Raw genomic sequence first — 21,604 nt, forward strand, 5'->3', positions numbered from 1 at the left:
ACGGGGTGCCATTCTAGATAATTTGAACAGAAAGAATTTTATGCCATTATCCTTTGCTAGGGAATGCATTGGAAAGGCTGGAGAAGCCAGCTATATCTGCAGCAGATCTTGGAAGAACATGCTTGAACGAATCCCTGGGGAAGCTGTGCCTCTCTGGTGCTGTTGGGGAGCTTTAAAGAGGAACTACTCAGGGACCATTGACTTCCAGAACCATGCTCATAACTGATCAGGGGATCGAATGTCATTTCAACAACTTTGTAGCCACCAAACTGGAGACTGGATACCAGAAGGCAGCTGTGCAAAGTTCCAGTGTCCACACCATGCTGACCATCAGAAGAAAGATGCCTCCTGTACCAACTTCTTACCCCCAAGTCTGCATAGCAGACATAACTGTGTTAGCAGGATCCTAACAACAAAGGAGTCTGAGGAATGCAGTGTGTAGCACTCGTGCCCCGTAGCTCAGAAGGGCTCACTAGGAGGTTAGGTGGGGGCCAGACTGTGCACATATTCCTCCTCAGCAAGTTTGCCAAGCTCACCTGTGTTCCCGCTACAGTGATGATTCCAAGGGATTCTTGGGAATGCCCCTCCAATTCCGTCTGCCCTATTTGAGACCAGGCAGTGATGGTGCATGCCTTAAATCCCAGCACTTGGGAGGCAGAGGCAGGCGGATCTCTGTGAGTTCAAGGCCAGCCTGGTCTACAGAGTGAGCTTCGGGACAGCCGGGACTACATGGAGAAACCCAGTCCTGAAAAACCAAAACCAACAACAATGACAACAAAAAGAAACAAAACAAACCCTCTGCCCCTTGTGAATCTATGACACTTTCCCTGGGCTTTTTGGGTTACTATGGGCTGAAGTTGCTCCGTAGAAATATAATGCAAGCCACACATAGAGAAGGTTGGATAACAAGCATCCAAAGATATCAAATATATCAGGTCCTACCTTCTAGCACCTTTAAATGGTAATTAAATTGTGGGAGATGGGGACAGACCTTTGCAGATACAATTAAGGATGTCAGGGTGAGGAGGGTCCCCCTGATTATCTATGATCCCATAGTTGCCTTCTCAAGTGGCCTTGTACCAGATGGACAGACGGGATTGAGGCTAGCATGAGAGGAGACGGGAGGGATGCAGTCACAAATTCAAGGACTCTGGGCAGTTCCCAAAAGCTGCAAGAGGCAGGAAGTGGATCCTCCCCTCTAGCCTCCAAAAGCAACGTGTCCTAGCCGGATTTGGGGCTCATGACTGCGAGAGAACGTATTCTGGTTGTTTAAAGTCACTGGGTTTGTGGTCATTTGATACAGATGAAATTAATTTTAATCATCTACTTTATTTAACCCGAGAGCCACAAAGCATCATCGTTTCAACACAGCACTGAGATAAAAGATTATGAGTGAGAGGCTAATGAGAGGGGAAAGGCCCTTGTTGCCGAGCCCTAAGCCTGAGGTTGGTCTTCGGTACTCATGTGGTGGAGGAGAGAACTGACTCCCACAAATTGTCTTCTGACCCCCACACGCATATGGTGGCACAAAGTCCCCCGTTCCACCTCACACAGCAAATAGATAAACTTTTAATTATGACTACTACAGCTTACATCCTTCATGCTAAGCTAGAAACATCTCAATTGACTTTTATTTTATCCCAAAGCTCTCTCAGTGTGGATTAACCCAAAAGCTGTACCTAACTGATGGCTGCCAGGTAGGATAGTGGAGCTCCGGACTTCGGGAGACCAGACCAGGCTGAGACTGAAAGCTTTCCTCCTCGTACACAGTGAGCTCCTCGGAGTCGGCAATCTTGTCCCTTCATTTCTGTGTCCTGTGCCGAAGTGCAAGAGTGCTCAGTAAGTGTGTTTGAATGAACGGTGGAGTTCTCTGAGACCAGGGCGGTTACTTGGTCAGTAAATGCCTGCCAAGAAAACTTGAAGACCCGAGTTTAGCTTCTGACACCCACATAAAAAAACAGGGTGCAAAGGCATGACCTTGTAATCCCAGTACTGAGGGGCAATGACACAGGGATTCTTGAGGCTTGCTGGCCAGCTAGCCTGCACTAATTGGTCCCATTCAGAGACCCTGTCTCAAAAGTAAAACAAACACGGGTAGATGGCTCCTCACGATAGACACTTGAAGTTGATCTCTTGCCCACACATTCACACACACACACACACACACACACACACACACACATACTCAACGCGCACACACCACATACACACACACATGCACAACTCTCTCACACACACATGCATGCACACACATACATACACACGCACACATACCACACACACACATACACACAGACAAGCACGCACACTCTCACACACACACTCACATACATGCACAACTCTCTCACACACGCATGTGCGCACACATACACGCATCGCACACACCACACACATTCTCACACACGCACACACACTCTCTCACACACGTGTGTGCACGCACACATACACACACACACATGTTTGCTTTCTGTTACTGTAATAAAAGCACTCTGACCAAAAGCCACTCAGGGCGGGAAAGGGTTTGTTTCTTCTTACACATCTGTCAGAAGGGAAGGCAGGGCAGGAACCTAAGTAGAAAACACAAAGGAATGCGCTTGCTGGCCGGCTCGCTGGCTTCCTCACAGGATACGCTTAGCTCATTTTCTTCTCCAGTAGCTCAGGACCACCTGCCCAAGAAGGGGCACCACCTATAGTGGACTGGGCCTTCATACATCAATTAAGACAATATCTCATAGACTTGTTCATGAACCAACCTGATAAAGTCAATTATTACTCAGTTGAGACTTGTTTTCTCCACGTGATTCTAGGCTGTGTCAAGTTGACAGTCACTCACTCGGACACACCCAGGCAGAGACAAGTATATGAATGCACACGAAATGGAGCTCCTACAAGGAAGAAAAAACTATCAGAAATAGCACTTTTTGCTTTTTTACTTAATCAGTTTTCCCTCTTCTTTCCTGAGGAAAGTGAAGGAAACATGAAAAAAAAAAAAGGAAAGTTTTTGTTTTGTTTTTTAAATGTATCTTTAAACATTCTGCTGAGGGGATCCCTTCTCTTAGAAAGATTAATGCAGAGCCGAAGCCAGAGAAATAATGTAGTTGAGGCTGAAGAAAGAGATGCTACGAAGCAGGCTATGTCGATTCGTGCCTATAATCCCAGCTCTCTGGAGGCTGAGGCAGGAGGTTGTGGGTTTCAAGTCAACCTGGTCTGTGTAGTGAGACTCAGTTAAAGAAAGAACGAGGAGGGAGAGTGGGAACCACGCCAGTTCTCCACATCACTTTCAGAGGACAGCACAAGAGGGGTCCTTCTTGACTCCATTTATTAATCAGGCATTACCCTAATGCCAAAACCAAAGATATCACAAAGCAGAAAACAGTGACAGAACAACAGCCCTCATGAGTGCCAAATCCTTCACCAAAATGTCATCAAATCCAAAGAGAATTAAGCAACATAACAAGAGATTCATCCCAGGTGTGCTGATGGAAGACCACCAGGGCAGCCGCGTGAGGAAGACAGTCCTACCGACACGTATACAAAGACATGTCATCCCCTTCAGAATGCTACTTGTGTCCAACGCCGGGGGTGGGCAGAGGGACTGGGCAAGGTCTGCAGGGCCGCTGAAACTGAAATCAGGGTTCTGAGCCTAGAAGGGTTCCTTCTAAGCTGAAGGAAGCGGCTGCATGTGAAGCAGAGAGAAATTGCAGAGAGGAAAAAAAATCAAACCGAGGGCTTCCTACATGCTAGGCAAGCAATGTCTCAACTGAGCTACAGTCCAGGGCCATTTCTCCTCCGTGTAGCCCAACCCTTCCACCCAAAAGGCTCAGCAGTTGGTCCTCCCACCTGCCAACTAAGCCAAAGCCTACAGACTAAGGCTGCCTTGGCTTGCAGCTAGCCAGATTCTTCATACAAAGCTACACCTCTATTCACCAAGGCCAGCATCTGGGGGACCACAGGGATCCTTGAGGATTTCTTTCCATGCTGCTCTCAAGAAGAGAAGCCTTGGACCACTTTGGACCTTTTTGTGGTGGGCACATTGGCTCAACATGGTTCTGCAAAACCACAGGGCATCAGAAAGCAATCCAAAAAGCAGGCTGCAGAAGCTAATAGAGACGCTGGGCAGCCCACTCTCCAGATCAGCCTGCTGGCCCGATGGGGCCCTACCACTCATCCTGGCTGGACACTTGCTCACAACGTCTTGAGGACCCCTGGCAGGGAGGGAGTTTTTGTCCTGGAGAAGGAAGGGGTGACTTCTGCCCTCCACCTAGCAGAGCTTCTTGGGAGAGTGAATCACCAAGCAGGGCAGCTAGCCCTCTTGATAGAGCCCTCCGGGGCCTTCCAGCTTCCACACTGGTGACGGAAGCCTCATTCCCAGGCTAGAGAGGTGGCCTTGTAACAGGACAGAAGGTTAGAAAAGACAACACGTGGGCCCAACAAGGGCATCCAGATCCAAGGGATAGGTCTGGGGAAGGGTCTCCAGTAGAAGCTCCCCTTCTCACTGTCTCGTCAACCCATTGTTTCCTCCTGCCACCGCAAGGTGAAAGGAAGCCCTCAGCACACCTTGGTCTGGGCATCCTCCTGACCACGTGGTACACGGGAAGGGCCAAGCTGGGAGCTTGGGGGCCCCCTACACACCCTAACCGGCGCCTGCCAGGCCAGCCCGCCATTCAACTCCCCCCCACCCTACCCCCGCCCACCTCCGTAACACACGCAGACCCCTCCCAGCCTGCGGCTGCCCCACCTGGACTGTTAGAACACCTCTGGGGCGGGGCCGGCCGCTGTCAAGGCCACGTGTAGGGCCTCAGGGGAGGAGGGAGACGGACGGACGGAGGGCGGGCTGTTCTTAAAGGCGGGTCCTGAGGTTTACTGGCGCCTGCTGTCCTGACTTACCTGAGTTCAGCACAGTTTGATCCTGGGAGCCGTGTAAGTGAGTGCAGCGGGGGCCGTGAACAGGTAGGTGCCTTTACTCATTGGGGTGTGGGTGGGGGAGCTCAGTCCAGAGCCTAAAGAGATCTAAGGCCTCAGCCGAGGTGCAGGGGTCTCAGTCTTGGGACCTGGGGTCTTGGACACCTGGTTAGCGCCTGGACAGACCCAGGCGTCCTGACTCCCAGGCAGAGCTCTGAGACTGGCGGGACTAGGAGACAGCCCTCTATCCCGCAGGCCCTGCCTGCTGCCCCAGGTGAGGCTTCCTGGATCTTGGGGAGGCAAAGGACAATGAGGAGGTAGGTTCAAATGATAGGGGTCCTGGGGTTGTGCTTTGGGGAGACTGGGATTTCATCCTCTGCTTTCCCTACCTGTGCTTATATGAGGGCCATGATAAGGAAGAAAGAGCTCAGCAAAGGAAGGTCATAGGACTTTCCCAGTGCCCCAGGAGGTCCTTGCCCCAGAGTTATGGGGAGAAGAGAAAGAAACAGAGTTAGAATCTGAAGAGGAGAAGGTAGGAGGGAGCTGTAAATAGGGCAGAGCTAACTGGAATCCTTCCTAAGACACAGGCGTGTGTGTGTGTGTGTGTGTGTGTGTGTGTGTGTTAGGAAGGCACTCCTTCCTAAGAGCTGAAAGGAACCAGCTAGAGAGGTGCACTGGGAGGACCTGGGCTGTGTAGCAACATCCCAGAGGAGCAGAGGAGCCTGTGTCTGGGACCAGGGGTAACTTGGGAAGGATAAATGAGAACCTGCTGAAGGGCTTCCTGCCCTTGGTGTCTCCTTGGATTCTCAGTAGCAGTTGGTTCCAGAATCCCCAAAGGGGCCGTGGTAGGGGAGATCTTACGCCTGTGGGAAGAGCACAGGGTGATCGTGGAGGACTGTCAGAGGCAAGAATACCCACCATGAACTCCCAGACACACACTTGTAGCCTGGGCAAGTCCCTCAGCCTCGCCAGTACTCCCCCCTCACAACTGTTGGGAAATAGAAGGGTGTCAAGGGTCTTATTGTCAGGTCACGGTCAGATGGGAAAACCACTGCGATCTGTCTGGAGAGGCACAGGGACAGCCTCGGGATGAGCATGTGGGTAATCTCGAGTCCTGGTCGTGGGGGATACTCGGGTTCCTGTGCACTCTGCTCAGTGTCCCCAGCTTCCTCTGTAGGCCTGGCAGTGAACCCTGCAAGCTGCGCCTGCTCCCTGGACTCTTGGAGACTATGTGGGAAAAGCTGTGTCTTGCTTGGGCTCTGTGTCCTCAGCTGCCCCCAAGGAAGGAGCTCAGGCCAGCTCCCTTCCACTGCCATTTATAGATATGCTTCCCCACACGGCATCCCCACCCCTGGACCCAGCCAAGAAGTCAGATAACAAAGCCATAGGAGCCTAGGGTGAGGAGCGAGGCCAGGCGGGATGCAGAGAGGCCAGGCTTTTTGTCATTCAGCATATCAGGGCCCCCTCTCTGTGTCCCCTCTGCCTTTGAACTCCATGTGGCTGAAGGAGTTAAGATTACCAAGGTCCAAAGCCTAGATTTGAATCCCAGATCTGAACCCTCTATTGGTTCCTTTCAGGATTTTGTTGTTTATTCGGTTGGTTGATTGGGTGGGTGGGTGGGGGGATTGAGACAGGGTCTCTTGTGTCTCCAGCTGGCTGTGAACTCTCTGTGGAGCTCCTCATCCTCCTGCCTCTACCTCTCTCTTGCTTGGATCACAGGTGTGTACACCACACCCGATCCCTAAAACTTTATGGACTTTTGTGAGTCTGGGTGTCTTCAGGGGCAGAATGGAGGAGGGCAGAGGCTCTGGCTGGAATGCCAAGTGCAGCTGTACACAGCATGTTGGCCAGTACCTGGCACCTGATGAGGGTGCTCTGTAGCTGGGAGCCCCTTACGAGGGTGTCATACTCCATAAGCCCCAATTTCTAATTCATCTCCGGAACTGTCCAATGGTTTCCCGTGCATCACCTTGTGGCTTCACGCTCTGACACGGGGAGGGAGGCAGCAAGGCTCAGGCTGCCAGAAGGACTAAGGTCAGCACGTTCTTGTCCCACCCAGTTTTCTCACTGGTCTGTCCTAGGACCTTTTACCTCCTCCCCTACACACCACTTGTGAGAAACAAGTATGTAGCATCAAGGTTAGACAACAGGAAGAACTTTTCACAGGAAGGAGATAGCAAGTTAGGGCATTTCTTTTTCTGCATGAGCTCGGGGGGGGGGGGGGAGTGACTGTCATCTGATCCTATCACTCCCCAGTGTCTCTCTCTTACCTCTTGAGTTTCAGCAGAGTCTAGCTAGCCCACCTGACCCACCCTGCCCGTCCAGCCCAAGCGCCTCTGTTTCCTGGATACCTTTGACTTCCCATCTGGCCGCTGGGCCTTTGGACACGCCACACGCCGCTTTGAACACTACCTTGCCTCCTCATTCTTACCCACCATGCTCAGCTAGCTTCCTCTTTTCTGCTTCGTATGTCTCCTTCCTTCTCCACAGAAGTCCTCCCTGGCCTTCCCAGCGGGGCCACGGAATCTCCTTCGTGTCCCCTCCCCCTGTATCTCTGCTCTTTTCATTGCCAAATGGGACAATAGTAGTACCTACCTCATCAGGTTGTTACAGCAACTTGAAGGGGCTTTTTGTACGACTCTTGGAGCCTCTGAACTTAGTGGTTCCTCATACACATCAGCTCACATCTGTTTAGAAATACACGCACGACATGGTAAGTAAGTGATTGGCAATCCTCCCTTTCAGTCACTTAACCGTCACTTGCATAGGCTTAGATCTACCAGACATTGTCCTAAGCATATGATTAATTCTAGCTCATTTGTCAAATGAAGGAACTAAGATGGGGAAAAAATTACTTCCTTTGTCCAAACTTACACACTGAGTGTCAGAGCCAAGAAACCAAGTGGGCCTTTAACTGAATGAGATGCTTTGTTCTTCACTAAGGACCCAGGCAAAGGCTTCACCTACAGATAGCACTCAGATCCCACCCTCCTCTTTCAGGTCCTTGGAGCTCTTGGGAGCAGGATATAACTCTGGGGTAGAAGTGAGGCTGATCAGAAGAAGCCAGAGGCAAACCGCTGGACTCACGGACGCATCATGTCCAGCTCCCTGCTGGCTGGAGGTCATGTGGTCAGCTTGACTCCCCACGAAGAATCCAGGATGGCCCTGCACCCAAGCTCCAACCCCAGCCTCCCAGCACTGTGTCCCTACTACACCACAGAGAGCTGGGGAACCCAGCCTCTGATGGCCCCCACACTCTGCAAAGGCACCTCCAGCAGGTTCCAGCCTGCTCAGCAAGCAGAAGCCAAAGCTCACTGCCCCCTGCAGCACCCTAAGGAGCAGGCCTCAGGGACCTCACAGGACCTCGACTCCTGCATTGACTTCTCACTGGAGACCCTCAACCAGATGATCCTGGAACTAGACCCCACCTTCCAGTTGCTTCCCTCTGGGACTGCTGGTCCCCAGGCTGAGCAGGCCAGCAGCATCACTTCAAGGAGCAAGAAGGAGGAACCAGAAGCCTTAGGTAAGGATTTGGGAGCACAAGCAGAAAGGGAACTGGGAGACAGAACTCGAACGAATAGGGGCTCTTCTACGAAATTTGAGGGGCACGGGTTCTTGTCCTGTGGGGAGTACAGTGAGCCCTACACAAACTTCTGACCTTTCAGATTTCTCCACTGCACAAAAGATGTAAGTACAGATTTCCCTCACCAACCAACTCTGCCTGGTCCCTGAGTTTGGAAACTGGTAGACTCCAGTTTCAGGTGGTTTTTATGAGAACTCAGATGTGCTAGTCCAGGTAAGCAGCTTCCACAATGAGGTGCACACAGTAAGAGCTTCCTAAATGCAGAGTCCCTGGACCTTACTTAAGCTCTTGATGTTTCTCTTTAGAGCTTACTAAGTTTGGTCCCCTAAAATTATTGTAGGATTTCTAGATGTCCCCCGATCCCTGCTTAGGGGAACATCTCTTGAGAAAGGCCCAAGATGGATGGGACGAGAGAGAGGCAGAACACAAGAAGTAGGATGCTGATTCCCTGTTTGGGAAACACAAGTCCCAGTCTGAAGCTTCTGCCCATGTCCACGGTGTAAATTCTCCCAATTCTGAGCTACTGACAGGACGTCACCGGGCGTACGACTGAAAGCGAAGTAGTCCTGCTCTGTAGAACAGCACTACACATCAGAGACCATAGTGGCACACACTGGACGCTCACTCAGCACGGAGGAGGGAGATCGTGAGTTCTAGACTAGCCTGCACTACATAGCAAGGCCCTGTCTCCAAATTGGCGGGGAGGGAGTTTTTAAAGTAGGAGGGTTTTTTTTTTTTAAAGCTGGGAATGTAAGTCAGTGATAACCTAAACTGCCCTCAGCACAAAAGAAATAAAATCTCACTGTACCAATACAATAACCATAAAATCTCAGAGCCTGCACTATAGTAAGATATGTGGGTTTTGGGTGTGTCTGACCTTCCGTATTACACACATATATTTTCATTTTTTTATTCTTTTAAATCTTCTGGAGACAAGAGTCTGTGTAGCCCAGCCTAGTTCTTACCACTCCACCTCCCCTCCTGAACACTGCAACTGGTCAGCTTTCGTTTTGAATGTAAGCTATTTCAGTATCAGTTTGCAGCATGCAGCTGTTAAAAATGACCGAGTTCGGCAACCAGCTAGACAACATCAGAAGCCTGCAGTCTCCAGCTCGTAACAAGCTGGTACAAGCTGACACCAGCCACACAGCCAAGGGAATCTGGGAAGCCCTGGGTGCTGATTTGGTTCCCCACACTTGAAACATCTCGAGGGTATTCTGGGAGTGAGGGAGCAGCAGAGCCATCCAGCAAGCAGATGGAAAGGTCAGGTCCCCGGGGGTCAGATAGCAGGAATGGGGGGTGCACACAGAAGCCAGGCTAGCATCCACTTCCTGAGCATTTGCTGCTTGCTAGGCCCTGTCTCTCTGCTGAGTGCCTTCTACAGGATCTCATGTAGCCCAGGCTGACCTCAACATGCTAGGTAGCCCAGGATAACCTTAAATTTCTCATATCCTCCTGCCTCCTCTTCCCAAGCGCTAGGATTACAGGTGTGTACGGCCGTGATTGACTTGTACGGGATTCTTCTATCCTAACCCACTGAGAGGAGAATTTGACTCCATTGTACAGATGAAAAACTAAGTTAACATGGGCTTGAATAAGGAACCTGTTTAGCCTGACCCCTGGGTTCAGGCTGACCTGATGCAAGCTGTTGACATCACCTCTATGTCTTTGATTCCTCATCTATAAAATGGACAAAATAAAGAGTTCCTACCTCCAAGAGTACAGTGATTAAGAGAAAGGATTTGTTGCCTGTTTGTCACAGTCTTGGTGAGCCATGGTAGAGTGGGGGATTGCCTGTACAGCCAGCCCCAGGGCAGTTTAGATTCTGAGATAGAAGTCAACACAACACCCAAGCCCTCTGGCACCCATCAGGGGATCCTGGCCCCCACTGCTTCCCCTCTTCCTGCCAAGCCTATTACAGGAGCCGTCTGCTGCTGCTGAAGGCCAGTCATGGGCACAGCACTGCGGGGAAGTGCTTTAGACCTAATTACCGTTGGCAGGAGCCAGCCCAGGGTTTTAATGTTCATGCCCCAAGGCAGGGATTCCACACGGCCAAGACCAGTTGGGGCAAGATCAGTATTAGGAGTCCACATGTATAGGGTGGAGTGCAGGGTAGACAACACCCATCCCTTCCTCCGCTGAAGGCTTGGTGAAGAGCAGATGACTGTCAAGGCAGTGGTCCCTATCCTCAGGTTGTCCAATGACAGCCTGCCACCCAAAGCATGGGTCCATCCAACTCTGGGGAACAAAGAGTACAGAAAGATAGGCAGTGGCCAGAAGGTCCTTATTGCCCTCTGCCATGCCACTGCCGCCTCCTCCTCCTTTTTAAAAAAAAAGTCTTGCTCTTTAGTCCAGGCTAACCAGCAACCAGGCAGCCTCCTACCCCAGCCTCTTTCTAGAGTTCTGGACCACAGGCACCCTCATCTCCAACCCCTACTCACATGCTTCTCATACATACCTCAGAAATCCTCCTAAAACATCAGGGCGAGGTCAGCACCCCCTCAAGGGGCTGGTCTTCCCTTACCGAGAGTGGCAGATGCCACACCGCAGGCCCGCTATGCCCATCTCAGCCTCCCCAAACCCTCCTGTGGGCCACTGTTGCTGGCGAGAAGGATTTCCCGGTCCAGGACACTGCTGAGAATTCTGGGTGAGATCCCTTATATCTTCACATCCTCAGAGTGGATTCTATCCCCCCAACTCCCCCACACACCCTGGTACCATCCCATCCATCCATCCTCCAAGGCACCCTGTCATCAGGAAGCAGCAGAGGCTTGCCTCCCCGCCTGGTAAAGCTAGGGAATTTACTAGACACAGCTGAATAGATTGTTCGTGGACATTAGCTCCTAGGATGCAGAGTCCCTGCAGCTGCCCTGAAGGAAATCACAGGAGTCTTTTTTTATCGATGTGTTAGCTGAGGATGAGGAAGGAAGCCATGGTCCTACCAAGTGGCAGATCAGGCTGTTTCGAATCCTTAAAGCCCTTGTTTCTGTCTGTCTCCTTAAACTGGAGTTTGTTTAGAGGAAGCGGACAGTCTTCTCCTCTGAAACGCACCCCTCCCCGCCCCCGCACCTCTCTGAAACTCTGTCAGTGCCCCCTTCCTTGCCTCCTGTCCCCCTCTCTTTATACTCGTCCTTCAGAGTCACCACCCCAGAGGGATCCTGGCTCCTAGACCCAAACACCATCTCCCTTATCCTCTCTACCACCTCCCACCCATCCTTGGATCAGGTCCCCACATTTCATTTTCCAGCAGTTTCTGCCAGGCAAGGCTGTTTGCCAGTCCCAAGGGCAGGCTGTTTAATAACTGTCTCTCCTCCCCCCACCCACATGCCCTCCCTTCACCGGCCAGGCTTGCGGCTGGCGCCTGCATCCACCCTACACTGCCGGGACTTGCCCCACAGGCCCGTAAACAGCGGCTGCACCCCAGGGATGGGGTGGGAGCTTCCACCTCCCCAACCATATCCACCTCAGGACAAGGAGTGGAGGGTGAGTCACAGCACAGGCCCCTCCCACCCTGCTCAGCTCCCAGGCAAGGTGTTAGATATTTTTATGACCCATGAAGTTGTGGGCTAGGACCCTCACAGGTCAGGAGACACACACCAGAGCAGACAAAAACCGGGAAGGCCTGAGAATGGGATCCCAAAGAGTTCCTCTTGTCCTGGAAGAGGCCACAAACACAGCTCAGGGGAGGAAATTGGGGCTTTCCACTCTTTTAGTTCTGTGGCATTGGACAACTCAGCCTAGCTGAACCTTGAGTTCTTATTGGTTACACAGGGATCAATAGCATTTTTATAGAGCTGCCGTAACAGGACAGGATATGCTATGTTGCATGCTAGCAATTGCCAGTCTTTGGCAAAAGTGATGCAAGAAACCTCAACTCCCACTTCCACTTAATCTCCAACCTGTTACCTCCTCTGTAAAACCAATGTCTGGCCTACCCAAGGGCCATGCTGAGGGTTAGCGGTGGTTATGTGCATAAACGGTATAAAGTCTTTATAAAGATAGAAGCTAACCAAGTGGTGGTGGTGCACATAGTGAGTTCTAGGACAGCCAGGACTGTTACACAGAGAAGCCCTGTCTCAAAAAAAATCAATCAATTAATAAATAAATAAAAAAATAGAAGCTGGGGCGGAGGTGCAGCTAAGTAAAAGGCCTTGCCTAGCATTCATGAAGCCCTGGGTTCTATCCCCAGTACTCCAGGTGACACATAAAAACTAGATGCCGTGGCTTCTACCTATGCTCACTGAGAAAGTAGAGACAAGATTATCAGAATCAGTTCAAGGCTATCCTGAGGTACGGAAAGAGCTTGGGGCTAGATTGTATCTCAAAAGGTTTTGGTTCGGTTTGGTTTTCAAGACAGGGTTTCTCTGTGTAACAGCCTTGGCTATCCTGGAACTCAGGTTTGTAGACCAGGCTGGCCTTGAACTCAGAGGGATCCCAAGTGCTGGGATTAAAAGGGTGCATCATCAACACCATCCAACAATTTTTTTTAAGTGAAGGAAAGGAACTTGCTGGCCTCCCGAAAAAAAATCTATGTCACCCTCACAGCCCTCTGAGAGCCTACAGTGCAGTTCCCCGTGTCTCCTCTGTCACTCAATTCTCTTAAGCCAAAGATCCCCATTTCAGCTAGTGAGGGGCTCCCACTGAGGGGTTCCCAAGAGCAGCTGGTAGGGAAAGCTCTTTCCATGAGGAGTTCTGCCGGGAATCAGGCTCCATTCATCTGTTTGCTCCTCGGCACCACCCTAGAGGGCTGGGTCTAGATCTCCACTTTGCAGATAAGGAAACTGAGGCCAAGAGAGGTCTGGAAAGTTACTCAGTGCTGCCTTGCTAGAAAGAGGTAACGTCAAGATTCCCGCCCAAGTTTGTGTGGCTACAAAGCCAGGCTGTCTCTGCATCCCCTGAACCAGCAAGCCCACCAGCCCTGTGCATCTGATAGAATGCCCACTTCCACCCAGGACCCCGGGTTCAGGCACCATGGGCTCATGGGAAGGAGCCATGCGTACCCAGGGCAGGCTGGCCTCCAGAGTTCTGAACAGGGGAGGGATGAGCTGTTTTTAGTAAACTGAGTGCTCTCCAGGGCCCTACCCTAATTTTCAGCCTGGGAATCCATGGATAGGATTCATGACCCTCTGGGGGGGGACAGCTTGTGCACCCCCAGTTTCTACCACCTTTGCCAGATAGCGCTCCACCCATCGATTCTCTCTGACTCCTGGCTCTCACCAATGCCTTCTTTCTCTCCCCTCCCGCCCCCAACAAAGATATAAAGTACATCGAAGTGACCTCTACCAGATCAAGATGCTTCGACGGTCCCCAACGCTGCTCCAGCCCGTGTGTCACTCCACCCTTTGGCTCCCCACGCAACGGCAGCCTCCTTTTCTCCAGAGACATTCCCCGAGAGACTCGAAGCAGCAGCGAGAGCCTCATCTTCTCTGGGAACCAGGGCAGGGGTCCCTCTCCCCACACCCCATCTTCCCTTAGCAGTTCCAGCTCTGGCCAGGAGAGCAGAGCCTCAGGCTCCCCACTGGCCACTCCTCCAGGTTGGGAGAAAGGGCCACGGGCCCCACAGCGGGGCAGCAGGGTCTCTGTGCTGTCAGCCAGCCCCACGTCAGATGTCAGCTATGTATTTGGAAGGTAAGTTCATGACATTGCGTGCATGGTGACACATATGGCCACAGACACACACACACAACAGAAGGGCACTCTGTTCTGTGAGCAAAATGTACAGGCGTCAAGAATAGAAGAATACACGTTGTCTGGGCAGTGGTGGTACACTCCTTTAATCCCAACACTTAGAAGGCAGGGGTACATGGATCTCTGTGAGTTCAAGGCCAGCCTGATTTACAGAGCTAGTTCCAGGACAGCCAGGGCTCCACAGAGAAACACTGTCTAGGAAAAGAAAAAAAAAAAAAAAAAGAATACATGTCTTTTCTACCATCATAGCTATTTCTATCTCAAATTCCCCTCAAAGCATTTAGATAATAATTCAGTGTCCTGAACTCATGGCTTCCATTGAACTTTTGAGAATAGAGTACTACATTGATGAGACCTGTCTTCTTCCCATCCCCCACATGACCCATCTGGAGGAAGGGTCATTAAAATTCGGGGGTGGGACCTGGAGAGGGAGCTCAATGGTTAAGAGCACTGCCTGCTCAGGCTTAGGACCCGGGTTCAGTTCCCAGCCCCCACACCACAGCTCACAATCATCTGTTACTCCGGTCCTGGGAGATCCAGTGCCCTCCTCTGACCCCCCACAATCACTGTCCACACACAGCACACAGGTGCACACACAGGCGAGACCCTTGCACACGTAAAATAAGTAATTATTGAAAAAATAATAAATCAATCTCAGGAGTATAAACAGACTTGGGGGCCTGAGATGAAACATCTAGGAATGAAAGCCCCTCCCCCCACTCCCTGGGCCACTGACAAAACCAGGTAGGAGGCTTCAACCCCCTGGGCAGGGATCCCAGGTCACTGATCTTAGGCCTCCCAGTCGAATCGCACAACAGCCCATCCTGCTCCAGGATAACCAAACCACAAGACCTCAATCCCACACACTAACTCCAAAGGCATTGGCCATGGTGGGCCCAGGCATAGGAACCAGGGATCCACCACCATGCTTGCTGGCCTAGCGGTGTTAGTCTCCTCCAGCTAGAGCCTTGCCCTGCGCCAGCCACAGGCATGTCCGGCCCAGGTACAGCGGCCTCTCTGCGGGCCTTTTGAGAGTGCTGGGGCATGGAGATCCTCCTGTCTGTGATGGTTCTGTCAGATCAGCCTGACTGGGAAAGCAGGAGAAACCCAGGCCAGCATAACTGCTGGAGGTTAAACCCACCAGTCAGCTTAAGTGACAAAAAGTCCCCGGTTCTAGGAAGGTTCTGTACCCTGCTGCACCCTTGAAATTCAGATGGGGTACTCTTTGCTCTGGGTTTGGGGTGAGAGTATATGCAGTGCTCTATTTGACCCCAGATAGGGCCCCAGATGGCTAGATTCCAGAACACAGCACTGGTCCCCAGTCACCACCCGACACCCTAATATTCCATCTGCTTTCTTCTGCAGCAGCCAGTCCCTCCCACACTCAAGCCTCTCCAGTTATCAGTCCTCTTCACGATCCTTGGCGAGTCCAGCCAGCTCCTCCTCCAGCCTCCACAGCCTGGACCGAGGGTCCCTGTGTGTGAGACCTGGTGATGCCCAGGCTCCCAGCAACCCAATACCGAACATGGGCCAGCCCCAAGCAGCCTACTGTCCTCCAGTAGCCAAGGAGCAGGCCAGCAGTTGCCCCCCTTCTATCACCAACTCCATGGTGGACGTACCCATTGTGCTAATCAATGGGTGCCCAGAACCACAGTCTCCCCCAGCCCGGCAGACACCAGGACACCAGGGCTCTGTCCAGCCTCTGGCTGCATCTCCCAGTCACCCCTGTCGGGCTCTCGAGAGCCACAGCCAGACTCTGCCAGATGGTCCTGTCGCTGCATCTCCAGACGGTACGTTGTAATCCAACACCTTTAGCATCGGAGGATTTAGTTAAGAGGACTAGTCAAAGACCAAGGGGACTGGGCAACAGGCAGGTAACACTTTTATCAACTACCCACTTTTAATGACTACCGCAATGTTGGTGCACCAAGCATTGTGCCAGGGTGTGAGGATACACAGATGGGCACAGTCTAGAAAGAGTGACCCAACCCAAGACCTCCCGTAGAGTAGAATCCTTGCAAAGGTATAGACGCTTCATAGGTGACAGATGAAGGAGTGGATTAGGCAGCTTGGAGCCTGGAGGAGGTGACACTGAAGCTAGCCAGCACCCAGAGGAAGGGATAAAAGGCATTCCTTGCAGGGATAACTGTGACCTCATAGCTAGGGCAATGTGCCCGCACAGCACAGCGAGGAAACTTGTGGGAAGTTAGGTGCAGGTCACTGGGAATAGTGGCAGATTGTGGCAGAGTGGCAGAGGCCAAACTAAAAAGTGGGTTGTACTCTTTTGACAACAAGGGCCATTTCACTCTTTAGACAATAAGAAACGGAAGCAGGGAAGAGGATGTGGGGTCAGCAGTGCAAACGCAATGGTTCACCATGGAATCTGCCTGGCAGGAGGGTTATGAGACTGGAACCAGGGCTGGGCAGCTGGGGTAAGGGAGGAAACAGAACCAGGCAACCCTGAGGCAATCTGAACAAAGTTGTGTGGTAACTAACTGGCTAACCCAAGGAGAGACAGAGAGTATATCAGTCCTCGCTCTGACATTCATGGATGACAAGACCATACAGGGGCAAGCGGGGAATGGAACCAAGGCATTCCAACACAGATGGCTGAAAACCACAAAATAGCAAACACCCCTCTTCCCAGAGCCTGTGACTATAGACATCCAAAGAACCCAAAGCAGTAAACACAAGTTCAGCTGGAGCACCTTTGGGGTACACACCTCCCATGAGCAGAGACCCAAGGACTTAGTCCCAGACTCTCCTCCCTCAGCTAACAGGAGAAAATGGTGCCTCAGCCAGGCCTTTCAAACAGCAAACTCATCTACTACTGGGGGGAGGGGCATGTGCCACAAAGCACATGTGAAGCTCAAAGTACTTTTTTAAGTGGGTCGACTCCTTCCACCTTTATGTGAGTCCAGGGGATCAAACTCAGGTTGTCAGGCCCTCATGCCAAGAGGTATGACCCGCTGAGCCATCCTGCCAACTCTATTTCCAGCCTTTGTGATAGGGTTTAATTCTATAGCCAAGCTGGCTTTGACCCCAATGCAATCCTCCTACCTCAGCTTCCCAACTTCTGGGATGACAGCCATGAACCACCACCTGGCTTTATGGGGTGTTAGGGATCGAACCCAAGGCTTCATGTGCGCTAGGCAAGCACTCTACCCACTGAGCCACGGCTCCGGTGGAGTTTTCCTCTTTAGGCTATTTAGACCCTAGAGGATCCCTGGGAAGAGGAGCAGGACAGGTCTCCAGCATTCTCCCCGGTTGTCTCTCAGCCACCCTCTACCCAGTTGACAGGGTGCCCTTCTCTGCCTGTCTCCAGGTGCTGTCAAGAGCATGCAGCCCACCATGAAGTTCGTGATGGACACATCCAAATACTGGTTTAAGCCAAGCATTACCCGAGAGCAAGGTAAGGCCAGCATTGTATTTTAGGGGACAAGTGTCCCCGTAACTATGTCTGGCAAGTACTATGCAGCAGGGAGATGGGATCTTGGGTCACGGTGGTTAGGAAGGTGGCAAATAGCAGCCCATGGAAGGGTGGGTGACCTGCTGGCCTTCTTAGGATTAGGAAGTAAGCAAAACCTGCAGAAAGTAGACAGGAGCAAGGACTTCCTGGGGACAGAAGGTTGTGTGACTTCTCTGGGAGGACTCCGTGGGGATGGGCAGAGAGAGTGTCTGTGTAGAGTGAATCAGCCTCTAACCAAACACTGTTCCAGCAATTGATCTGCTGAGGAAGGAGAAGCCAGGTGCTTTCGTCATCAGGGACAGTTCCTCCTACCGGGGCTCCTTTGGCCTTGCCCTGAAGGTACAGGAGACGCCAGCTTCTGCCCCAAACCGACCAGGTACATACCTTTTGCTTGATCACCTCAGGTCCTCACCATGGTGAATTCTGTCCCAGTTTGACAGTGACGATCAGGATGACTCCCAGGAAGAGAGTCCTGGCTCTCCCAGCTGCCCTCCAACACTTAGGCACCATGAAGAGCATCTCTAAATGCCTGAGATGCCCTGCCTCCTCAAATTTCCTGTTCCACCCTTTAAGGATGGAGGAGGAGAAAGGTCCCAGCCTCTCCTCAGGCTGCTGTCTTCCGATCACTTCTGTCTAGCCTGGATTTATCTCCAGGAGCCTAATATGACTAATGCATATGTGGGCTTATCACACTCCCAATATCTTAACGTTCTTGTAATAATTTACCACGTGTTCAATAGCTCATCCCGCTGGGCGGTGCCCTTTGATCCCAGCTCTCAGGAGGCAGAGGCAGGTGGATCGAGTTCCAGGACAGCCTGGTCTACAGAGCGAGTTCTAGGACAGCCAGGGCTACACAGAAACTCTGTCTTGCTAAAAAAAAAAAAAAAACAAATAGCCCATCCTGCGTGAGAGAGCTTATCACATGTGTAACTGCTAATCACATGTGTGTGATAGCGTGTTTGCTATCCTATGACCTCATGGGGTTATCTGGTAACTCAGCACACACATCTCTGAGGGGTCTACCGCATGCCAGACCCTGTGTAAGAACTAGGCATGTAGGGGACTCACTCCCCTGCAGAAGCCACCTCATTGGGGAGTTCAGGTGAGAACAAAGAATGACCATGCTACAAGGTCCCAGGGTAACAGTCCCCTCACTTAAGCCTAAGGGTGAGTCTCAGGAAGTGAATGACACCCCCCAAGGAATTAAGACATAGAATGAGGATGGACTACCCAACCTTGGGTAGTTGGGGGGGCGGGTTGGCTCAGTGGTAGAGAGAGTCCTAATAGGGGTTACAGCCACAGCAGGGGTGAGGAGTGAGTTGGGAACAATCAGCCACCTCTGGGGCAGGTGTTGGTTTTCAAGGAAGCTTTTCAAAGAGCCTCCCACGAGTCCAAATGGAGGAGGAATCTGTGGTTGGTGAGGTCAAAGGGCACTCTGCTGCCTGTCAAAGCCAGCCTTGTTCCTGCAGGGAGGAGCTGATGGGAAACAATGGCACCTGGGATGGGCTGGGCTGAGCGAAGGCACTGCCACTTTGGAGCCCATGAACACGGGCTTCCTAGGTGCAGCCTCACAGGGAGGCAGAGGCTCCTGCGAACCTCAGAAGGATCTGGAAGAAGTGAGCGGGGTCCTGCGGGCCAGGCTTTGGCTAACATGGAGCTCTGAAACAAAATCCTTTCTTCTTTGTCCAGGTGAGGACAGCACTGACCTTATACGTCACTTCCTGGTGGAGTCTTCAGCCAAAGGGGTGCATCTGAAAGGAGCAGATGAGGAGCCCTACTTTGGTAAGCCTCCCCAGCCTCCCCCACCTCCCCAGCCTCCAGGCCTCCAGGCCTCCAGGCCTCTCCAACCTCCCTAGTCTCTGCAGCCTCCACAGTGTCCACAGCCTCCACAGCTTCCCTAGCCTCCCCAGCCTCTCTCCCATCTCTCCCTAGCCTCCCTACCCTTCACAGCCTCCCCAGCCTCTACCCTCCCCACCCTTCCTAGCTTCCCCAGACTCTGCAGCTCCCACCCTCCCCATCCTCCACCTTCTCCAGCCTCCCCAGCCACCCCAGCCTCTATCCAGCCTCTATGCCTCCAGGACATGGTCTCCTGCACTGTGAAGGGGGCTGGGAAAGCCCTATTTACTTACTCAGGGCTTCCTGCTTCTTTGCAGGGAGCCTCTCTGCCTTTGTGTGTCAACACTCCATCATGGCCCTGGCCCTGCCCTGCAAACTCACCATCCCACACAAAGGTAGGTGCTGGGTCAGCCCTCTGGGCTCTTACTAAAAGTGGCTACCTAAGTGGCCACTTCAGCCTTGTTTATGACTTGTTTTAGGGTCAGTGTGACAAGTGCCTGATCTGGACTAGGTCCATGTCTCTCCATTTCCCATTTATGTCTGCTCCTCTGAGCCCCCCAGTGCCCACCACACACACACACAAATAAGAACTTGTTTTTTTGTTTTTGTTTGTTAGGGTTTGGGGGTTTGTTTTTTGTTGTTGTTGTTGTTTTGAGACAGGGTTTCTCTGTGTAGCCCTGGCTGTCCTGGAACTCACTTTGTAGACCAGGCTGGCCTCTACTCACAGAGATCCGCCTGCCTCTGCCTCCCGAGTGCTGGGATTAAAGGCGTGCGCCACCCCTGCCCTTTAAGAACAACCATCTTTTAGACATACCCAAAGTGTCAGCACCCAGATTCAATGAGATTGTTCAGGCCAGGCATACACCACAGTGCCTGGCCCGGAACAGACCTCAGAGCAGCGGTTCTTACCTGTGGGTCGTGACCCCTGCAGGGGTGAGGAGGGGTCAGATGAACCTTTCACAGGGGTTGCATGCCAGATATTTACATTATGATTTATTACAGTAGCAAAATTACAGTTACAAAATAGCAATGAAAATAATGTTATGGTTGGGGTCACCACAACATAAGAAACTGTATTAAAGGGTCACAGCATTAGGAAGGTGGCATTAGGTCACTGGCTTAGAAAGCAATCTAACAGTCTGGGTGAACAAATCTGGTATTATTCCCCCACGCATACCGCCTCCACCACCCTTATAACCTATAGGTAAGCAATGAGGCTGTGGTCTTTCCCTATAGCTCCAGCACTTGGGAGGCCGAGGCAAGGTGACCAGGGACTTGAGACTACACAGTGAGTTCCGGTCCAGTCAGCGCTATGTAATAAGACTCATAAAAAAAGAAAAAGGCAGAAAGGAAAAGAGGAAAGGGTGGGGGAGGGTCCACAGGCCCACAGCTCAGTTCAGCAGCCTCAACCACAGCCTGCAGCCCCCTAGGAGCTCCCAGACCCAGGGGGTCATCTCAGTTGTGCAGGAGGAAGGTGGAGCAGGTGCAGGAAGAGCCCTAAACAAGCGATGGAGACACAGCACCCCTACTCTGCAAAGAAGAGGATGGGGGAGGGGTCCAAAAGAGAGGTCAGGGGCTTGTGGGGACAGGGTCAGAGCAGCAGGCCCAGACTTGGGAGGCTGGCGTGGAGAGGTGGGAAGGGATCAAAAGGCTCGCAAGCTAGGCAAAGTGGTCCTCGTGGCTCTAATTGAGGCAATCGCACCTGGCTTCCCAGCCTGTCACTTCCTGGAGGTGGGGGCGGCTGTGGGAGGTGTTCAAAGGGATTCTTGCCAGCTGCTCCCCTGAGATCCACTCGCTCTTCCCTCTCCCCTGGGGCGCCTCTGTTCAGAACTGGGAGGCGCAGAACCAGCGCTGGACTCCCCCACGCATGGCCAGACCTCTTGCCTGAAGATATCGGCTGGTGAGTGGTATAGGGGAGGTACCGCGTTCACCGCGTTCACCGCACTTCCCAACCCCATGAACACACACGCACACAAGCCCACACATGCTTCCCATTACTGCTTTGTTTCTGCAGCCTTAACAGCCCACGGCACACCCCCTCCTCGGCCTCATAAACCAAGGAGATGAGAGGCTGCCGCTGTGGGCCAGTGGGGAGGAAAGAGGACTGGGCACGGGGGGGGGGGGGG

The 21,604-nt window shown here is 52.1% G+C and overlaps 1 protein-coding gene across 1 annotated transcript in view; it reads left to right on the plus strand.

The window, feature by feature from the left end:
• Positions 1 to 7,998: 7,998 nt before the first annotated feature.
• Tns4 (tensin 4) overlaps positions 7,999 to 21,604 on the plus strand; it is a 17,432-nt gene continuing 3,826 nt past the window's right edge. The window contains exons 1-8 of the mRNA XM_005368253.3: positions 7,999 to 8,425; positions 13,741 to 14,113; positions 15,539 to 15,963; positions 17,499 to 17,585; positions 17,893 to 18,018; positions 19,332 to 19,424; positions 19,796 to 19,873; positions 21,307 to 21,378. Coding sequence (XP_005368310.1) covers positions 7,999 to 8,425; positions 13,741 to 14,113; positions 15,539 to 15,963; positions 17,499 to 17,585; positions 17,893 to 18,018; positions 19,332 to 19,424; positions 19,796 to 19,873; positions 21,307 to 21,378 — 1,681 coding nt within the window. The remainder of the gene's footprint in view (positions 8,426 to 13,740; positions 14,114 to 15,538; positions 15,964 to 17,498; positions 17,586 to 17,892; positions 18,019 to 19,331; positions 19,425 to 19,795; positions 19,874 to 21,306; positions 21,379 to 21,604) is intronic.

The sequence above is a fragment of the Microtus ochrogaster genome, unplaced genomic scaffold (assembly GCF_000317375.1).
Source record: "Microtus ochrogaster isolate Prairie Vole_2 unplaced genomic scaffold, MicOch1.0 UNK31, whole genome shotgun sequence".
NCBI lineage: Eukaryota > Metazoa > Chordata > Mammalia > Rodentia > Cricetidae > Microtus > Microtus ochrogaster.